The sequence below is a fragment of the Taudactylus pleione genome, unplaced genomic scaffold (assembly GCF_031769625.1).
Source record: "Taudactylus pleione unplaced genomic scaffold, aTauple2 ptg000053l, whole genome shotgun sequence".
In the NCBI taxonomy this organism is placed as follows: domain Eukaryota; kingdom Metazoa; phylum Chordata; class Amphibia; order Anura; family Myobatrachidae; genus Taudactylus; species Taudactylus pleione.
This window is the reverse complement of record NW_028284455.1, coordinates 38019842-38036390: the sequence shown is the minus strand read 5'-3', so window position 1 is coordinate 38036390 and position 16549 is coordinate 38019842. Positions and strand designations below refer to the sequence as shown.

At 47.8% G+C, this 16549-nt stretch overlaps 1 protein-coding gene across 1 annotated transcript in view; it reads left to right on the top strand.

The window, feature by feature from the left end:
• The window catches only part of CPNE4 (copine 4), a 480619-nt gene that overhangs the window by 411971 nt on the left and 52099 nt on the right, over positions 1-16549 (top strand). The window contains exon 8 of the mRNA XM_088463796.1: positions 4939-5037. Coding sequence (XP_088319922.1) covers positions 4939-5037 — 99 coding nt within the window. The remainder of the gene's footprint in view (positions 1-4938; positions 5038-16549) is intronic.

The following is a 16549-nucleotide window of genomic DNA, read 5'->3' as shown; positions in this document are numbered from 1 at the left end:
GGTGGGGAGGGGTCTCAGGGATGCCCACCATACTCCTCACCATCAGTCTATCCTCTCTCACATGGAGCGGACCCACTGAGCAGCGCCGCACAGTACCTTCTCTGCCAAGTGAGGAGCCATTGGTGAGTGCTGTAGGGGCCCACTCTGTGCCAGGTACTAAGGGCCAAGGGCTGCCACCCTCACTTTCTGCCACCCCCAGCCTGTCCCCATTGTCTACCACCCTCCTTAGTCCCCTGCCACCCCCACTATCTACCACCCCCTGCCAGTCAACCCCAATATCTTCCACCCCCAGCTAGACCCCATGATGATCTTCATGGTGCGGTCACTGGCAGGTGAGTGCAGCCAGCTGCAGGAGCTCACATCTCCTGAGGAAGTTACTCAGGGGAGGGAGGAAGTTACCCAGGGGCCACTTCAGGGGAGGAGTGAGGGTTCATGTTGGGTGCCATGTGCCAGCTACTGTGACCGGATGCCCATGCCGACCAGCAGTTTGTACTCAGGGGCAGAACTTTGGGAGACAATGGAGGCGCCTGCCGCCGGGCGCCAGCACTGAAGGGGCACCTCCTCCATTGCACACAATATATTCATCCCACTAAGGACTGTAAATTTGTACCCGGAGTGTACCGTCACGGTCGCCCAATATATTGCACCTCTTCCCGGCACCTGAGAAGCTACCATAACCATATACTATGAGATAGATAGAAAGATAGATAGATATAGATAGATATGAGATATATAGGTAGATATGAGATAGTTAGAGATTTATTTGATAGATAAGCACCATATTTCTTTTTCATCTTTTTAGGGGGGGGGGCACCAAATTATAACTTGCCTACGGGCGTCTGGGATGAACTTACGCCACTGTTTGTACTGTATAGAGTGCATAGTGTCTATCTTCAGACTGCATGAATTGTGCTCAGAACTAGAAGTCCCAGCATGCCCTGGCTGTCCGGTGGGGGGGGGGGGCACCAATACTCTTTTTCGCACTGGGCACCAAAATGTCTAGTTACGGCTCTGGTGATGATTGGCAGCACTTGGGGTGACAGTTCATGTGGTTTCCCTATTTGAATTTTGGACCACGCTACAGCCCCACCTCTGAGGCCGCCACTGGTAAGGATGGAGAGACCCACTTTGTCAGAATAGGCTTTTTTTAGCAACTGTTACTATAACAGTGAGCATCGGCATTAGCCTGTACTCCTCACACCCAGACTACCTAGTTCCTATCTTGTAAAATTTGCACATAAACGTGCTAAAGGGTCTACTCTAGCTGACGTTGCAGCCAGAATAAATCATTCAGAAACAGGAAAAGTTTGTTCCAGAATTGTTCGAATTTCCTGCATCTCCAGAAATGATGAATGAACTACGGCACTTTGGACAAATATCGGTCTCCTGTGCCTCCAGGGCCACCATCAGGGGGGACTGCCGGGAATCCAGAGAGAGATGGGGCCCGGGTGGCAGCGGTGCGCAATGCACCAGGTGGCAGACAGTGACAGGAAACAGAGCATCGACTGCGCTTGAATGAAGTATTGAGACGGCCATGAGCCAATCACAGCTCGCGGAACAGTAGCCAATCAGGAGCGGCTGCTCCTGATTGGCTGCCGTTCCGCGAGCTGTGATTGGCTCACGGCCGGCTCCATATTCCAAATGCTGCAACGCCGATGTTCTGCCTCTATCTGCTACCTGGTGCATTCTGCAATGCTGCCACCTAGGCCCCCTCTCTCTCTAAACAAGGTATGCTAACCCTGCCCTGTGCCCCCACCCCAGTCCAGCCAGCCAGCTTTCCCTGCCTGCCTCCCTCCCCCCAGTCAAGCCAGCCCTCTAGTCCGGCCAGCCTGCCATCCCTGCACCCAACACCAGTCCAGCCAGCCAGCCACCCATCGTGTCTTCCCTGCCCCAGTCCAGCCAGCCTTCCCTACTCCCCTCCCCCAGTCTATCCAGCATTCCCTGCACCCCCCCAACCCAGCCATATGCTGCGCTATATAAGAAACTGTTAATAATAAATAATAATAATACTTCCCTGCTCCCCACCCCCCATCCATCCAGCATTCCCTGTGCCCCCCCACTCCAGCCTGCTTTCCCTGCCCCCCCCAGTCCAGCCAGCATTCTAGTCCAGCCAGCATTCTAGTCCAGTCTTCCTTGCACCCCCCAGTCCAGCCAGCAAGCCTCTTACCTGCTCTGCCCCAGTCCAGCCCGCCTTCCTTGTGCTCCCCCCACAGTCCAGGCAGCGTTCCCTGCACCCCCCTAGTACAGCCAGTGAGTCTGCCTTTCCTGCCTACCGCCCCAAGTCCAGTCAGCTTTCTAGTCCAGACAGCCTGCCTTCCCTGTGCCCTCCCCCAGTCCAGCCAGCCTGTCTTCCCTGCCCCAGTCCAGCAAGCCTTCCCTGCGCCCGCACCGCCCCAAGTTATAATAACAACTGCCCCGCAGCCCAAAGGATGAGAATTGATGCCCCTCCAAAGTAGCGCCACCCACATTATCCACAGATCCACCCACTTCTGACCCTTACCCTGGGGTGGGGCCCTGCCTATTTTGTGTGTACCCATCCCCACATTTTCTGATATTAGCCTTGTGTGCCACCACATATTTTCGTTGGGATTGAGCAATAAATGCCCTGGAAATAAAACCTTTTGCCTTTATTCCCTGTTTCAGTATCTCCTCTGGTGATTACCAAGTCATTTTTCTATAATGAAAACATAGTGGCCCTCATTCAGAGCCGCTCGTAAGCGGCAGTACGCTCGTTCCGAGCGAGATTTGCACATCTGCGCATGCGTACGGTTTTTAGTACGCATGCGCGAACCAGTCAGTGCGGCCGAAAATCGTTTGTTCGCTATATAGCGAGTGCCTGCTAATTTGAGTGACAGAATGAGGTGTATGTGGGTGGTAACAGAGGAAGGTGCTTGAAAAGGGGGAGTGGAGATCAGAACGCAGGCGTGCTTAAAGGTCAAAGCGGGCGTTTTATGGGTGTGCATAATTAATACAGCAGCGTCAGTCACCACGTCACTGGGTTATTTTATAGTCAGAACTGCTCGCAATATTGTGGTTGAAAAAACCAACCACAAGAATAGCGAGCAGTTCATACGCTGTTCGATGTACTCGATTAATCTAATAAATAGCGGACATGACATATGATGCGAGCGGCCAGGGGGCGTTTTTATCAAATAAACGAGCGTATGTTTTGCTCGCTCGTTCAGACATGGAGGCGGCAACAGACCGCAAAGAGCGAACGGTTCATTTGAATAGCCACCCCCTTTTTATGAACGAGCGAGCGCTAATTGCGAGCGGCTCTGAATGAGGGCCAGTGTTCTGAAATCCCAGAAATGCAAGTAAAATACGCTTGTGTGTTAGAGAGAGTGTTTCCCATTGACTTCATTGTGTCATTACACGATCTATTTTTATTAAGGAAGTCAGCAATTTACAATAGTCATTCATCAGAACAATAATTACCATAGCAACAAAAGCATCTAGAATAAAGATAACATGTAATCCTTACAAGCTACTTATAAAAATATCCAGCATCACAAATGACGTTTGTATAAGGAAAATGAACACCAAAATTAGAACACCACAATTTAAAGAGAGAAAAAGATGAAGGAGGATATAGGGAAGTGGGTGTTAGGCTGTGATAGAGGAGGAGGAGGCACAATATGCAGAGGAAACGGGAGAAAGGAGGATAGGAGAAGCACCTGCAACAATATAAGGGAAGTTACGAACAGACTTGTCAAAAGGACATGTGTAAATATCACGCAGACTGTCATTCAATAACTTGATGGGGAGCCTGTGGTGATGTGGTGCAAGAGAGGTGTTAAAAACTGTAGGTACTGGGACAGTACTATCTCCATGGGATGGTAAATAGTGAAATCTATATTCAGATTCCATAAATGTCAACCAGTCATACCATGTAGAACTAAATTCTGGGTTTTGGTCTACAACTATAGACGTTAAATTATCCATCATCCTATAACGATCAATCCTCTTGGACCACTGAGAGATAGTGGGAGGGGAGGAAGATCTCCAAAGGCAGGGGATGACAGCTCTGGCTGCATTCATTATATATTTCAGCATTGACTTTTTAAACTGAGAGATTGAGAGATTGTTTTAAGTTTTAAAGTCGAAACTCAGGGATGAAAGGGGGCTGAAGTCCCTTAATCAACTCAGAGATTGCTTTCACCTGCCACCAGTAGACTGATAGTAAGGAACAATTTCACCAGGTGTGTTCCCAGCATACAGCTACACCGCCAACAAAGGTCTGAAAGACCTAGGGTCATCCAGTTAAGAAGAGTCAGACACCTGTCGCAGCTGCGGCTGCAACAGTCGCTTAATGTATTTTATATCTTTCACTGCCGCTGCATACTATACTATATGTACCTATGCATCACCAGTATGAGAAGCTGCGCTTTTAATAAGGCCTCTGAGCCATTATTGCAAGCAATAAGAAACTGTACTGTAAGCTGTTAGAAGATATGTCAGCATTTAACCAGAGTACAAGTCTCTATATGAAACATCTCATTTTATTAAAGACTCCATGTGTGACATACTAACAGCCGAGTTTATGACTTTTCCACAAGAGAAAATCCCTGTGCACTGCTGTTCCGGTGACTTCCTTACTATATATCTGCGACTTTATAACGTATTCTTCCTCGAGCAGCAGATCAGTTTACACTGTACAGTACGTGATTGGCCTGCCTGTCAGTGCTTGCTATACTGTAGTGATTTCCAGCATGCGCAATGATGTTTATCAAAAGCGAAGTCTGGTGAACATAAACCAGTATTACACTCTTCGGCGTCTCAGTACACTATGCTGCAACTGAATACATTATGCTATGCTACGATGCAATGCATCTTGTTGTTTGCGTATGAGATGCGACTAGCTAGTCAGTACAGTATATGCATTGTATTCTTCTACCTCATACTTGTGTAACGTTGTCTATTTATTCTTCTCCTCAGTGTATAGTCTGGGACTGGGACTCGAATGGAAAACATGACTTCATTGGAGAGTTCAGTTCAACATTCAAAGAAATGAGGGGAGCAATGGAGGGAAGACAGGTATAACAAATATGTAAATACAATTGTGTCATTTTAATGGAATTATTTGCTGTAATTTCATGTGGACTAGTACAAAATATGCAAATGATGGAAGGTAAATCATCTTAAAATCCATTTTAACCTTTAAAATATAAGTGGCAAATCTTTATGATCTATAGGGAATAACCTAAAACATTGATCCCAGCAATACATAATTTTGCTGCTGGGATTTAATTAGCCTTCGAAACAGTTGAAAATAATAAGGCTACTGGATGGGATAGGGTAAAAAGTCCATAAATGTGTCAGATAAAAAATATATATTTCTCACTGAATTATGAGATCATACTGATAGTGTTAATGTTCACAAAGTAGGTTGGATTAAAGTGATAGATTGCTGGCAGACCGGTAATACAGGAGTTTTGTGCAAAAAAGTTTAATATCTACTGTACTTTCCTACTCTCCTTGAATGTCAGGCCTTTGGTGGGTAGTGGTATGATCAGCATGCAGTTCAATTACTGGTGTCCGGAATGCCGGCTGACAGAATCCCAACGCTGGATGCCCGACCTGGTAGTAAAGATAGGTGTCTAAATCCCAACGCCTATCTTTAGCTAGACACCGAAATCCCGATGGCCAACTTCTCGAACGAAAGTAAGCGGGGAATCGTAGCATGTAGCTGCGGGGGGGAGGGGGGAGGGTTAGGTTTAGGCACCCCCGAGGGATTTAGGGCTAGGCACTCCCCCCCGGGGAGGGTCAGGGTTAGGCTAGGGGGAGGGTGGTTAGCTTTAGGCACCACCAGGAGTAGTTACTGTTAGGCACCCCCCCAGGAGGGTTAGATTTAGGGTGCGGGGAGGGGGGTTAGGTTTAGGCACCCCCGAGGGATCTTAGAGTTAGGCACTACCCCGAGAGTTCTAGGGTTAGGCACCACTAAGGGAGGGTTCCGGGGAGGAGAGGGGAGGGTTAGGGTACATATCTGCCCCAGTCAGGATCTTCATGTTTCGCCCTTCCGGTATTTCATCCATCGGGATTAGATCCGGCAGCATTACATACCGATTCCGCATGATCTAGCCACACAGTTAGATCAGGAAGCTCAAATGATAAATTTTTTAGACTCTTGACGTCTTGATTGCTCATAATTACATTTGTGTACAGCAGGGTCGTAACTAGGGTAGTGCAACATGTGCCATGGCACAGGGCACCACAGGGCAGGGGCTGTTGCTCAGGCTTTTTATTTTTAAATGTTCTGTTTATAATCATTCTCACTTGTAGCTTCCTTGTCTTTTATCCCCATCATCTCCTGTTCGCCCCTATCTCTTCCCTGGCCAACTCCCCTCCATCTGGCCACCTCACCATGCACCTTCCTCAGTCATATCCTCTTCTATTTAACACACACATTTCAAAATACTGTCATACCCAGGACTCATACCTATCACCTCTCACATGGCAGTCAGACACCTTACACGTAGAATTACCTGTCCCACAATTTCTGTAGGCAGCCCTGAAGACAGCCACTGATTCCAGACCCAGGTGTTACCAGCACAGCTAGAGTACTCCTGCCAGTGAGTTCAGCTGCCGTTGCGGGGTACATATGTATACACAAAATGGCCCAGGCGCTTTTTAGAGTTCTAAAACCCTGTAATCTCCAGTTGACTGACTGAGGTAATCAGCCTCAAGAACAAGAGCTGCAAGTGAAACAAAAGCAGTCGTGGAGATGCAGGGGTTACAATTAAATATTCAAGTCAATACACCAGATTCAAGACCTAAGTATTTTTATTTATAAAAAGCAAGTATCACATATGTGGAATTTATACCACAATAAAAGTGGGGTATTAACCCAATCCAGGTAACACATACAGTCACAATAAAACAATATCGATCTCAAAGAGATTAAATCACAACATTCCTCCAGCAACGCTAGAATGTGCATATGTTACTGTGTTAAGATAATCCCCTAATATTGAGAGGACTGAGGAGCTTATTCAGAGGCGGCCGTACGGTCTACGACCGCACAGCCGCCTCAATGTTTTGCAAGTGCGCATGCGCACGAGGGAGCCGGCTCCCTCGTGCCCATGCGTGAGACCCGCTACGACCGACAGCGCTGGTCGTAGAGGGTCTCTTTCCAAAGGGGGCGAGCTGTCGATGTTGATTGACAGCTCGCCCCGTTTGGAAGGCGGGCCGGGGGGGTGGCAGCCCAAACGGAGGTGTTCCTATGGGAACGCCTGCCATTTGAGGGAGGCCCCACTAACATCACTAGTGATGTCAGTGGAGAGCTTCCGGCTCTGACAAAGCCAGAAGCTCTCCGGGACTTACGACAAGTGAGACTCTACCCTAGGGTCTCGTCGTAAGCCCCGATGGTCGCGATGGTCTCTGACCATCGCGACCATCACCCGATCGGTCGTTAGAGCTGTGGGTGTTAACCCACAGCCTCACGACCGTAACAGAGGCGGGCGGTCAGGATGCAAGTGGCCGCCCAGTTTCTGAGCGACCGCTTGCATCCTCCGACCGCCTCTGAATGAGGCCCTGAGTTTGCAGGATATCCTATAGCAGGTATGTACGGGCTCCAGCAGGTCACTGAAATGAAGAAACAAGGGGAATAATGTACCCCAGTACCTCCCCGGTACTGCGCTCAACCTTGCCCAGCTGGAAGCGACTTAGTAGATCCAGGAGCATTGTGAGGAAATATTGCATAAATGGAGTATGTCTCTGTGTTGTCCTGTCTGCTCCGGCAGAATGAACGGACAGTGCTTAGTGGCTTGCCAGATCGTACCTCGTATTCCTGCTTTCCAGAGGCAGCGCTTCTGCTGCGCTGTTTGTTACTGGATTCCTGATCACGCTGTCTTAGTATTTAAATACAGCAACATATGTACATTCTAGTGTTGTTGGAGGAATGTTGTGATTTAATCTCTTTGAGATCAATATTGTTTTATTGTGACTGTATGTGTTACCTGGATTGGGTTAATACCCCGCTTTTATTGTGGTATAAATTCCACATATGTGATACTTGCTCTTTATAAATAAAAATACTTAGGTCTTGAATCCGGTGTATTGACTTGAATATTTAATTGTAACCCCTGCATCTCCACGACTGCTTTTGTTTCACTTTCAGGTGCGGGGTACATACACAGATCTTCCAGCCACTGATATTTGCTGCATATACACTACAAGCAGCACTCTTTCTATACCTTCAGTCTATAATCTACACTGCCGGCTCCAGGCTTGTGCACAGCTGTTTTGATGGACAAATCTTGCAGCAGGTGCAACTTCACCAGTGCTTTCCTACATCGAGAACTGGTGCATGACACTGCATGATTATTGTGTATCATCACTGCAGCCATTGGTTTCACACTGTATTTGCTAGTAACACCTGGAAAACAGTGGTACAACGGGATCAGTACCCCTTCATCATTGTACAGGACATATCAGATTTGTCATGCCCCTACGTCATGAGGCTACACCCCTTTTTGTGAGTGCTCATCTTATGTCCCTATTTGAAAAAATTGGAGGGCGCCAACAGAAATCTCGGGGCCCGGTACACTGATGTTTCTGGGGGCCCTACCTTCTCACGACCACCCCCGATCCCGCACATCCCTCCCCTGCATGCGTGATATGTGAAGCATGAGAATGTTAACTGTAAGATATGCCAGCCTTTAAATAAAGTAAAAATACACTATGACTTGCCACACTCTCTCTCTGACACTGATGATGCAGGCTGTAGTTTTTGTCTACCGTTTCTTGCAAGGTCTTCTTGATGACAGTGCTGTGGATGCCTCAGGGGTAGGAGGGATGGTGTCTGCAGCCAGCCATTCTCAGTCCCTCATCACCATCCATCAAATTCAGCCCAGAAGTCCCCATCACCTTTCTCTGCCCACAGACCCCATCACCTTCCTCTGTCCCCAGCCTCCATCATCTTCCTCTGCCCCAGACCCTGTCACCTTTTGCCCCCAGCCCCCTTCACCTTCCTCTGCCCCCAACCATGCCACCTTCTGCCCTCAGCCCCCCATCAGCATCCTCTGTCCCCAACTCCCATCACATTCCTCTGCCCCAGACCATGTCACCTTTTGCCCCAAGCCCCCTTCACCTTCCTCTGCCCCAGCCCATGTCACCTTCTGCCCCCAGCCCATGTCACCTTCTGTCCCCAGCCCCCATCACCTTCCTTTGCCCCTTTATTTTCCTCTATCCCCAGCCCCCATCACCTTCCTCTGCTACAGCCCATGCCATGTCACCGTCTGTACCATCACCTTCCGCTGCCCCAGCCCATGCCATGTCACCTTCTGCCCCATCACCTTCCTCTGCCCCCAGCCCCCTTCACCTTCCTCTGCCCCCAGCCCATGCCATGTCACCTTCTGCCCCATCACCTTCCTCTGCCCCCAGCCCATGCCATGTCACCTGTCACCTTCTGCCCCATCACCTTCCTCTCCCCCAGCCCATGTCACCTTCTACCTCCAGCCCCATCACCTTCCTCTGCCCCAGCCCCTATCAGCTTCCTATGCCCTCTTCACCTTCTTATATCATATCCAGATCCCACTCCCATCATCTTCGCCTACTGCAACCCCTATTCCTCTACCATCCCCTCCACACCGTAGCATTTGCCTGACGTGCAGCGACGTGACCTATGATGTCACGCTGCCGTGTTGCTTAAAGGTCAGACCCAGGCTGCAGCTGAGCCACCTGTAAGAGCCCAGCACTGCCGGGCCAGGCTTCAAGGGACTTGGAGCTGGGGCTGGGCGGTCGCTATGGGGCCCGCTGGCTGGAACAGCGTCTGCTGTCCGTTTTGTGTCCCTCCAGTTCTCAGGGCCCCCCTGGACTTCGGGACCTGGTACGGGTGTCCCCTTAGTCCCCCCTGTCGCCAAGCCTGGGCGCCAATGCCCTTTCTGGCCCAGGGCACCAAAAAGTCTAGTTACGGCTCTGGTGTACAGTGTATATTGTATATGGTATATTATAATATAACAAATTTGGTAGGTCAAAGAGTTGGATTATTTATGTGATAAGCATATAATAGGCACCTGGAAAACTATATTTCAGTTACAAAGTGAATATTTATAAGTATACTTTTATAACTTTTCAGTAAATATAGTTTTCCAGTATCAGCAGCAGATTTATTTTAATTTATCTTCACTATAGTTTTAATGGCATAAGAAATGTATTGAAAAAAAAGTGGAATGTATGAGATTAAAGTAAGGTTAAGAACTTTTTAAGCAATCATCTGATGACCCACTTGATTTTTCTTAGCTGTCCTCCTACAAATTATCCTTTTCAATTTTATCTTTAAAGCATAAACGTAATGCCTGACAGTCACACTCACAGGTGTAAATTTACTAAAGGTTGGTTTTCGCTTTGTGAGCTATTTTCCATTATTTTACAAACCGACCATTTACTAAAAGCAAAACCGACAGAAAACCATCCAAAAAGCCGACACTTTAGAACATGGGACCAATCGATCTTTTTACATACACAAAAATGGTATCCGCAGATTTACTAATGATCGGTTTTGAAAACGACCCAAAAACTGACAACAAATCGTCAGGAAATCCACCCAGACAACAAACCTGCCTGAGGTACAGTAGGCGAGTTTGGGAGAAGACAGAAACTCAGAAAGATATAAAAAGGGGTATAAGCGCTTAAAGGTTCTGGATGGATACATAGTAAATAGATGTTATATTATACAATATATTAATTAATATCTGCCAGTCAAGAATAGATAAACTGGAGTTTAATAGTTACAAATTAAGAAAATAACAAACTATAAAGGGTGATCAAGTACATCACTTGGTGACAGAAAAAGACATTTGACACATAGCGACAGTGGAGAAGGTCACGCTCTAAGGCAGACTTTCTCCATTTCAAATTTATGCTCTCATCCTACAGTGCTGCCCTTACCCTCTCTAAACAGTCATACTTCAAGCACCTCATCTCCTCCCAGTCCTCAAATCCACAGCGCCTCTTCACCACCCTGAACTCCCTCCTCTGCCCACCCCCTCCTCGCCTTCCCTCCTTGATCTCTGCCCTTGACTTTGCTTCCTACATCTACAATTGACTCCATACGTCAGGATATCATATCTCACCAGTCCCCCAGCACTACACCTCCTCCTTTCCCGGGTCATCCCTCCCCTTCCATTTTACCTACACTAACATCCTTCTCCCCTGTATCTGGAGAGGAAGTCATGGCCCTTATCCAGTCCTCCCCCCCTTCCACCTCCCCCCTTGACCCTATCCATTCACATCTCCTCCGCTACCTCTCTCCCTGTGCCTGTTCCCATCTTGCCCACCTCCTCAATCTCTCCCTCTCATCTGGCACTGTCCCTTCTGCATTCAAACATGCCCTTGTCTCCCCCATTCTTAAAAAACCTACTCTTGATCCTAACACTCTCGCCAACTACCGACCCATCTCTCTTCTCCCTTTTGCATCCAAACTCCTTGAGCGTATTGTTTACAACCGCCTTACCAGCTTTCTTTCCTCCCACTCCCTCCTTGACCCTTTTCAGTCTGGCTTCCGTTCTCTCCACTCCACAGAAACTGCCCTCACTAAAGTCAGCAACGACCTCCTTGCTACCAAATCCAAAGGCCACTACTCTCTCCTCATTCTCCTTGACCTTTCTGCTGCTTTTGACACTGTGGACCACCCTCTCTTGCTGCAAATCCTTCACTCCCTTGGTCTACGTGATACTGCCCTCTCCTCGCTATCCTCCTACCTCTCTGATCGATCCTTCTCTGTCTCCTCTCATGGCTTATCTTCCTCACCCCCCCCACATCCTCTCACAGTAGGTGTTCCCCAAGGTTCAGTTCTTGGACCACTCTTTTTCTCCCTCTATACATCCTCTCTAGGTAAACTCATCAACTCTTTTGACCTCCATTATCACCTCTATGCTGACGACACTCAGATCTACCTTTCCTCCCCTGACATCTCTCCCTCTCTCCTCACTCGTATCTCCAACTGTCTTTCTGCTATATCTTCCTGGATCTACCTTTCCTCCACTGACATCTCTCCCTCTCTCCTCACTCGTATCTCCAACTGTCTTTCTGCTATATCTTCCTGGATGTCCCAGCGATTTCTTAAACTTAATATGTCTAAGCCTGAGATGATCATCTTCCCACCCTCCCACATAACCTCACCTCCCACTATTTCTTTATCAATTGATGGCACAACTATCTCCTCTAGCCCCAAAGTGCGCTGTCTTGGAGTTATCCTGGGCTCCTCCCTCTCCTTTAAACCACATATCCAGAACCTCTCATTGGACCTCATTCAGAGTCGGTCGTTGCGGCCGCACGGTCGTAAGGGAAAAGGGGCTGGATATGCAAATGATGCACTCGCAAGTTGCGTCCTTAAGATCGGATCGTTAGCTGGACGACCAAGGGGAGGATGCGGCCGTAAGACAAAAAATATGCCCCCTTCTCGTACGCATTACACGGCATCTCCGGCCATATAAGGATTAATCGAGACCATCGCTAACCATCGGAACTGGTCGTAGAGCTTAAGGTTGACCATACCCTCTCAGGTCAGTGTACAAACCACCCATGTCACGTGTGCCATGACACTACTTTGTTAATTATGCACTCCCATAAAACGCCGTTCGCATAATTAGGCACGCCTGCATTCGGATCTCCACTTCCCCGTTTTCAAGCACCTTCCCCTGATACCACCCACAAACGCCTCATTCTGTCACTCAAACTACCGACCTGGCTGTGTTCAAGGAGAGACAAATTTCTGATCGTAACAGCTAGTTTGCGCACGCACATTGCAAGCTTTACGCATGCGCAGTTTAGCAAACATCGGTGGCGTACGACCGTGCGGCCGCAACGACCGACTCTAAATGAGGTCCATAGTCCTGTCATTTCCATCTTAAAAATATTTCCATGATCAGACCCTTTCTCACCCAGGATGCTACTAAGACCTTAATACACTCACTGGTCATCTCAAGATTGGATTACTGTGACCTCCTCCTATCTGGCCTCCCCAAATCCCATCTCTCTCCTCTCCAGTCCTTAATGTTGCTGCACGGCTTATCTTCCTCTCCAAATGCTCTACATCTGCCTCCCCTCTCCTACAAGCCCTCCACTGGCTCCCCTTCCCCTTCAGTACCCAATTCAAGGTTCTCACACACGCTTACAAAGCCCTCACACACTCCTCTCCCATTTACATCTCTGACCTCATCTCCCTTCGCTCTCCTGTCCGCCCTCTTCGTTCAACAAATGCACACCGCCTCTCATGCCAACTCCTCATTCCTCCCACTCCAGCCTCCGAGACTTTGCAGACTTTGCCCGTGCTGCTCCCCACCTCTGGAACTCTAACTTGCTAATACATGCTCCCTCCTCCTGTCTTCCCCATCTGTATCATGCCCATCTGTCTGCCCCTCCCCTTGAGAATGTAAGCTCTTGCAAGCAGGGCCCTCTACCCTCTTGTGCTTCTCCTTACTTTATGTTCATCTACTTCTTACTCATCACTAGGACACCTAACACTTGGTGCCTATGCTTTGTTGCTTAATTGGGTGTTATGGCCATCTATGTATCAATGTATATTATCCATGTCCTTGTCCTTCATTGTATTGTATTTTACTGTAAGTCACTTTTTGGTTATGTACCTTGTAAGGCGCTGTGGAACACTTGTGGTGCCATATAAATAAACGATAATAATAATAATAGAATTGTTAGCAGATTTGACACATGAAGTTATTACCATTAAAACAGAAACACATAAAGAAATCATGTATCAATAGTGCCAGCTGGAAACTAGAATAGATATGCAATGACACATGTAGGAATCAAAAGTCTAGAGGTAATATGCAGTCCTCCTACTTTTCATAGAGAGTGTTTCTAATTATGTTTTTTGTTTGATTAAATACAAAAATAGGTTGTAAATAAAAGTATGAAAATCAATAAAAATAAAAAGTGGAAAATATATTCCATGTTCAAAATATAAAAAAAACAGGTTCAGTGCACTGTAGTCTTTGTAACATATATAGAATAAATTAAATAGATCTCACCGGTACCAGGAGAGAGAGCTGTATGTATATACGACTCTAAGTAGAGGTGAGTGGTAATTACTTGTTCTTTTTTGATAATTCTCCACCACAGAGTGCCAGGTTCCAGTTGTCGTCTAAAATATGGGGGGTTTTAGCGGACCCCTCAAAATCAGGGTCCACGCTCCTGTCGGTTCTTGTCTACTAGTGTGCTGCAGTGTTGGCTCCGTCTAATAAATGCAGCATGTAGATCGGAGCTTCCAGTTAGAAACGGCCTTGGTACAAGGATTAGGAGGTGCGACACAGGTGGAATTGTGTAACAACTTTCGGTTGTATTCAATGCAGCCATATTCGGTGGTGGGAGACTGTGTGCCGTGGACACAAATTATGGGTCTCTTCCTTCAACGTTCATCGCTGGGTAATAAAACCAGGGTACCTCTATCACAGTACCTTTGTGTGGTTCTCTGCCTGTATTCAAGCGGCAGTTTCCTCAGAAGGGTCGTGTTTGGGAGAAGCACTGCACTGATCAGTATGAACTGTGCCTGATTCATAGAAGTATCTATGCCGATGTTTTCACAGTCGATCGATTATCGGCTGTCTGCGCATGCATCAAATTATATTACCGTAGTGACAAGCAGAGAAATTTTACTCGCAGAGCGATTGAAAGTTTTTGTGTCGTGTCGTCACCTTCATCTGCGATCCCATATGCACAAAAAATGTCTCCGGCATAGGGTTACTCAGGAGGCTGATTATCAAAGGATCTGCATATGAGGCTGTGTATTAGTACACTGGGCCTGATTCAGAGCCGGACGCTCTGACCAGAGCGTTCGCTCTGAATCAGGGCCGTCCTAGCTTAAAATGGAGCGGCCTCCTGGCCGCTCGCATAGCTGTGGATGACCACCCACAGCTTATGCGAGCGGCCAAAAAGATGGTCGCAATGGTCAAGACCATCGCGCCCATCGGGCTCGCGACGAGACCCTGCAGTAGGGTCTCGCTGCCGCAAGCCCAGGAGTGCTTTTGGCTTTATCAGAGCCAAAAACACTCCCACTGACACTAGTGATGTCAGTGGGGCCGGACCCAGACGGTAGGTCTTCTCATGGGAATGCCTCCGTCTGGACAGCCACGGCCCCGGCACGCCCACCAAAGGGGGCGTGCTGTCACTCACCATCGACAGCACGCCCCCTTTGGTGCGAGACCCCAAGCGACGGCTTCCCCGTTGCTCGTCGGGTCTCGCGCATGCGCACGACGGAGGCGCCTCCATCGTGCGCATGCGCATTTGGGTAACATCGACCCGCTTGCGAGCGTACAGCGCTCGCGAGCGGGTCTGAATGAGACCCACAGTTTCTTGTATTTGCAGTGGTGTCTGTGGGCGTCTCAATACAAATCCCAGGGACTGCAACATATTTTAGCATATCCACTTCAAACAAAATTGCAGCAGTGACGGCAATAGCGTACTTCTCTGAATCAGGCCCAATCCGTGCAGGATAAAATATAAGAAATGTGTGGGGCCTCACCCCAAATCCATAACCAACCCCAGAGCTGGTTATGGATTTGGGAGTGGACCTCACACATGCCGTCAGCTTTGAACTGAAAGCTCAAAACTTATAGCATGTAAAGGTGAAAAAAATGACTGACACAGACATCGGGTTTTAATTGAAGCTGAAACCCGATAGATGATAAATTGTTGGATTTGTTACAGCAACACGATGGCGATAACGGTTGTGATCAGTCAAAAACTGAATCCTGGTCAAACTACACCACCATGCTAAATTTTGTGGAGCTAGGTACAAAACTGTGGCCATGCATGAAGAATAAACAGACTGACACACACTCTCTCGCTTATTATATAGATATATCACCTTCACTACTCATGAGATTGATGCTTTAATTTCATTAAGACTCTTGTAGTTTGATGTACAGTATAGTAACCTCTTAATTGTAGATAAGTTAACGCACAGCCATGATGGCTTAAGTCTACCCAAAAAAAACACTTACCAAATTGACTAAGAAATAAATGAAGACACTAACAACAGGATTGGTGTGAAATGGGTACAGCTTTTATTTGAATTGGAATTAATTGAAATGAGGGTGGCAAGAAAGCACTAAAGTCACCGGCAACAACAACTCCCCCCTTTGACATGGTCCTGTTAAAAAGTATCCCTTCTCCATACACAAGACTTAGAATACACAGAACTCTTGATACACACCCATGACACTCCCACAACATGCCCATGACACTCCCACAACACACCCATGGCACACCTACATCATGCCCATGACAATTCCAACAACATGCCCATGACACTCCCACAACATGCCCACAACACTGCCACAACACACCCATGGCACACCTACATCATGCTCATGACATTCTAACAACATGCCCATGACACTTCCACACCACGCCCATGACACTCCCACAACATGCCCATGACACTCCCAAAACAGACCCATGGCACACCTATATCATGCCCATGACAATTCTAACAACATGCCCACGACACTTCCACACTACGCCCATGACACTCCCACAACATGCCCATGACACTCCCACAACACACCCATGGCACACCTACATCATG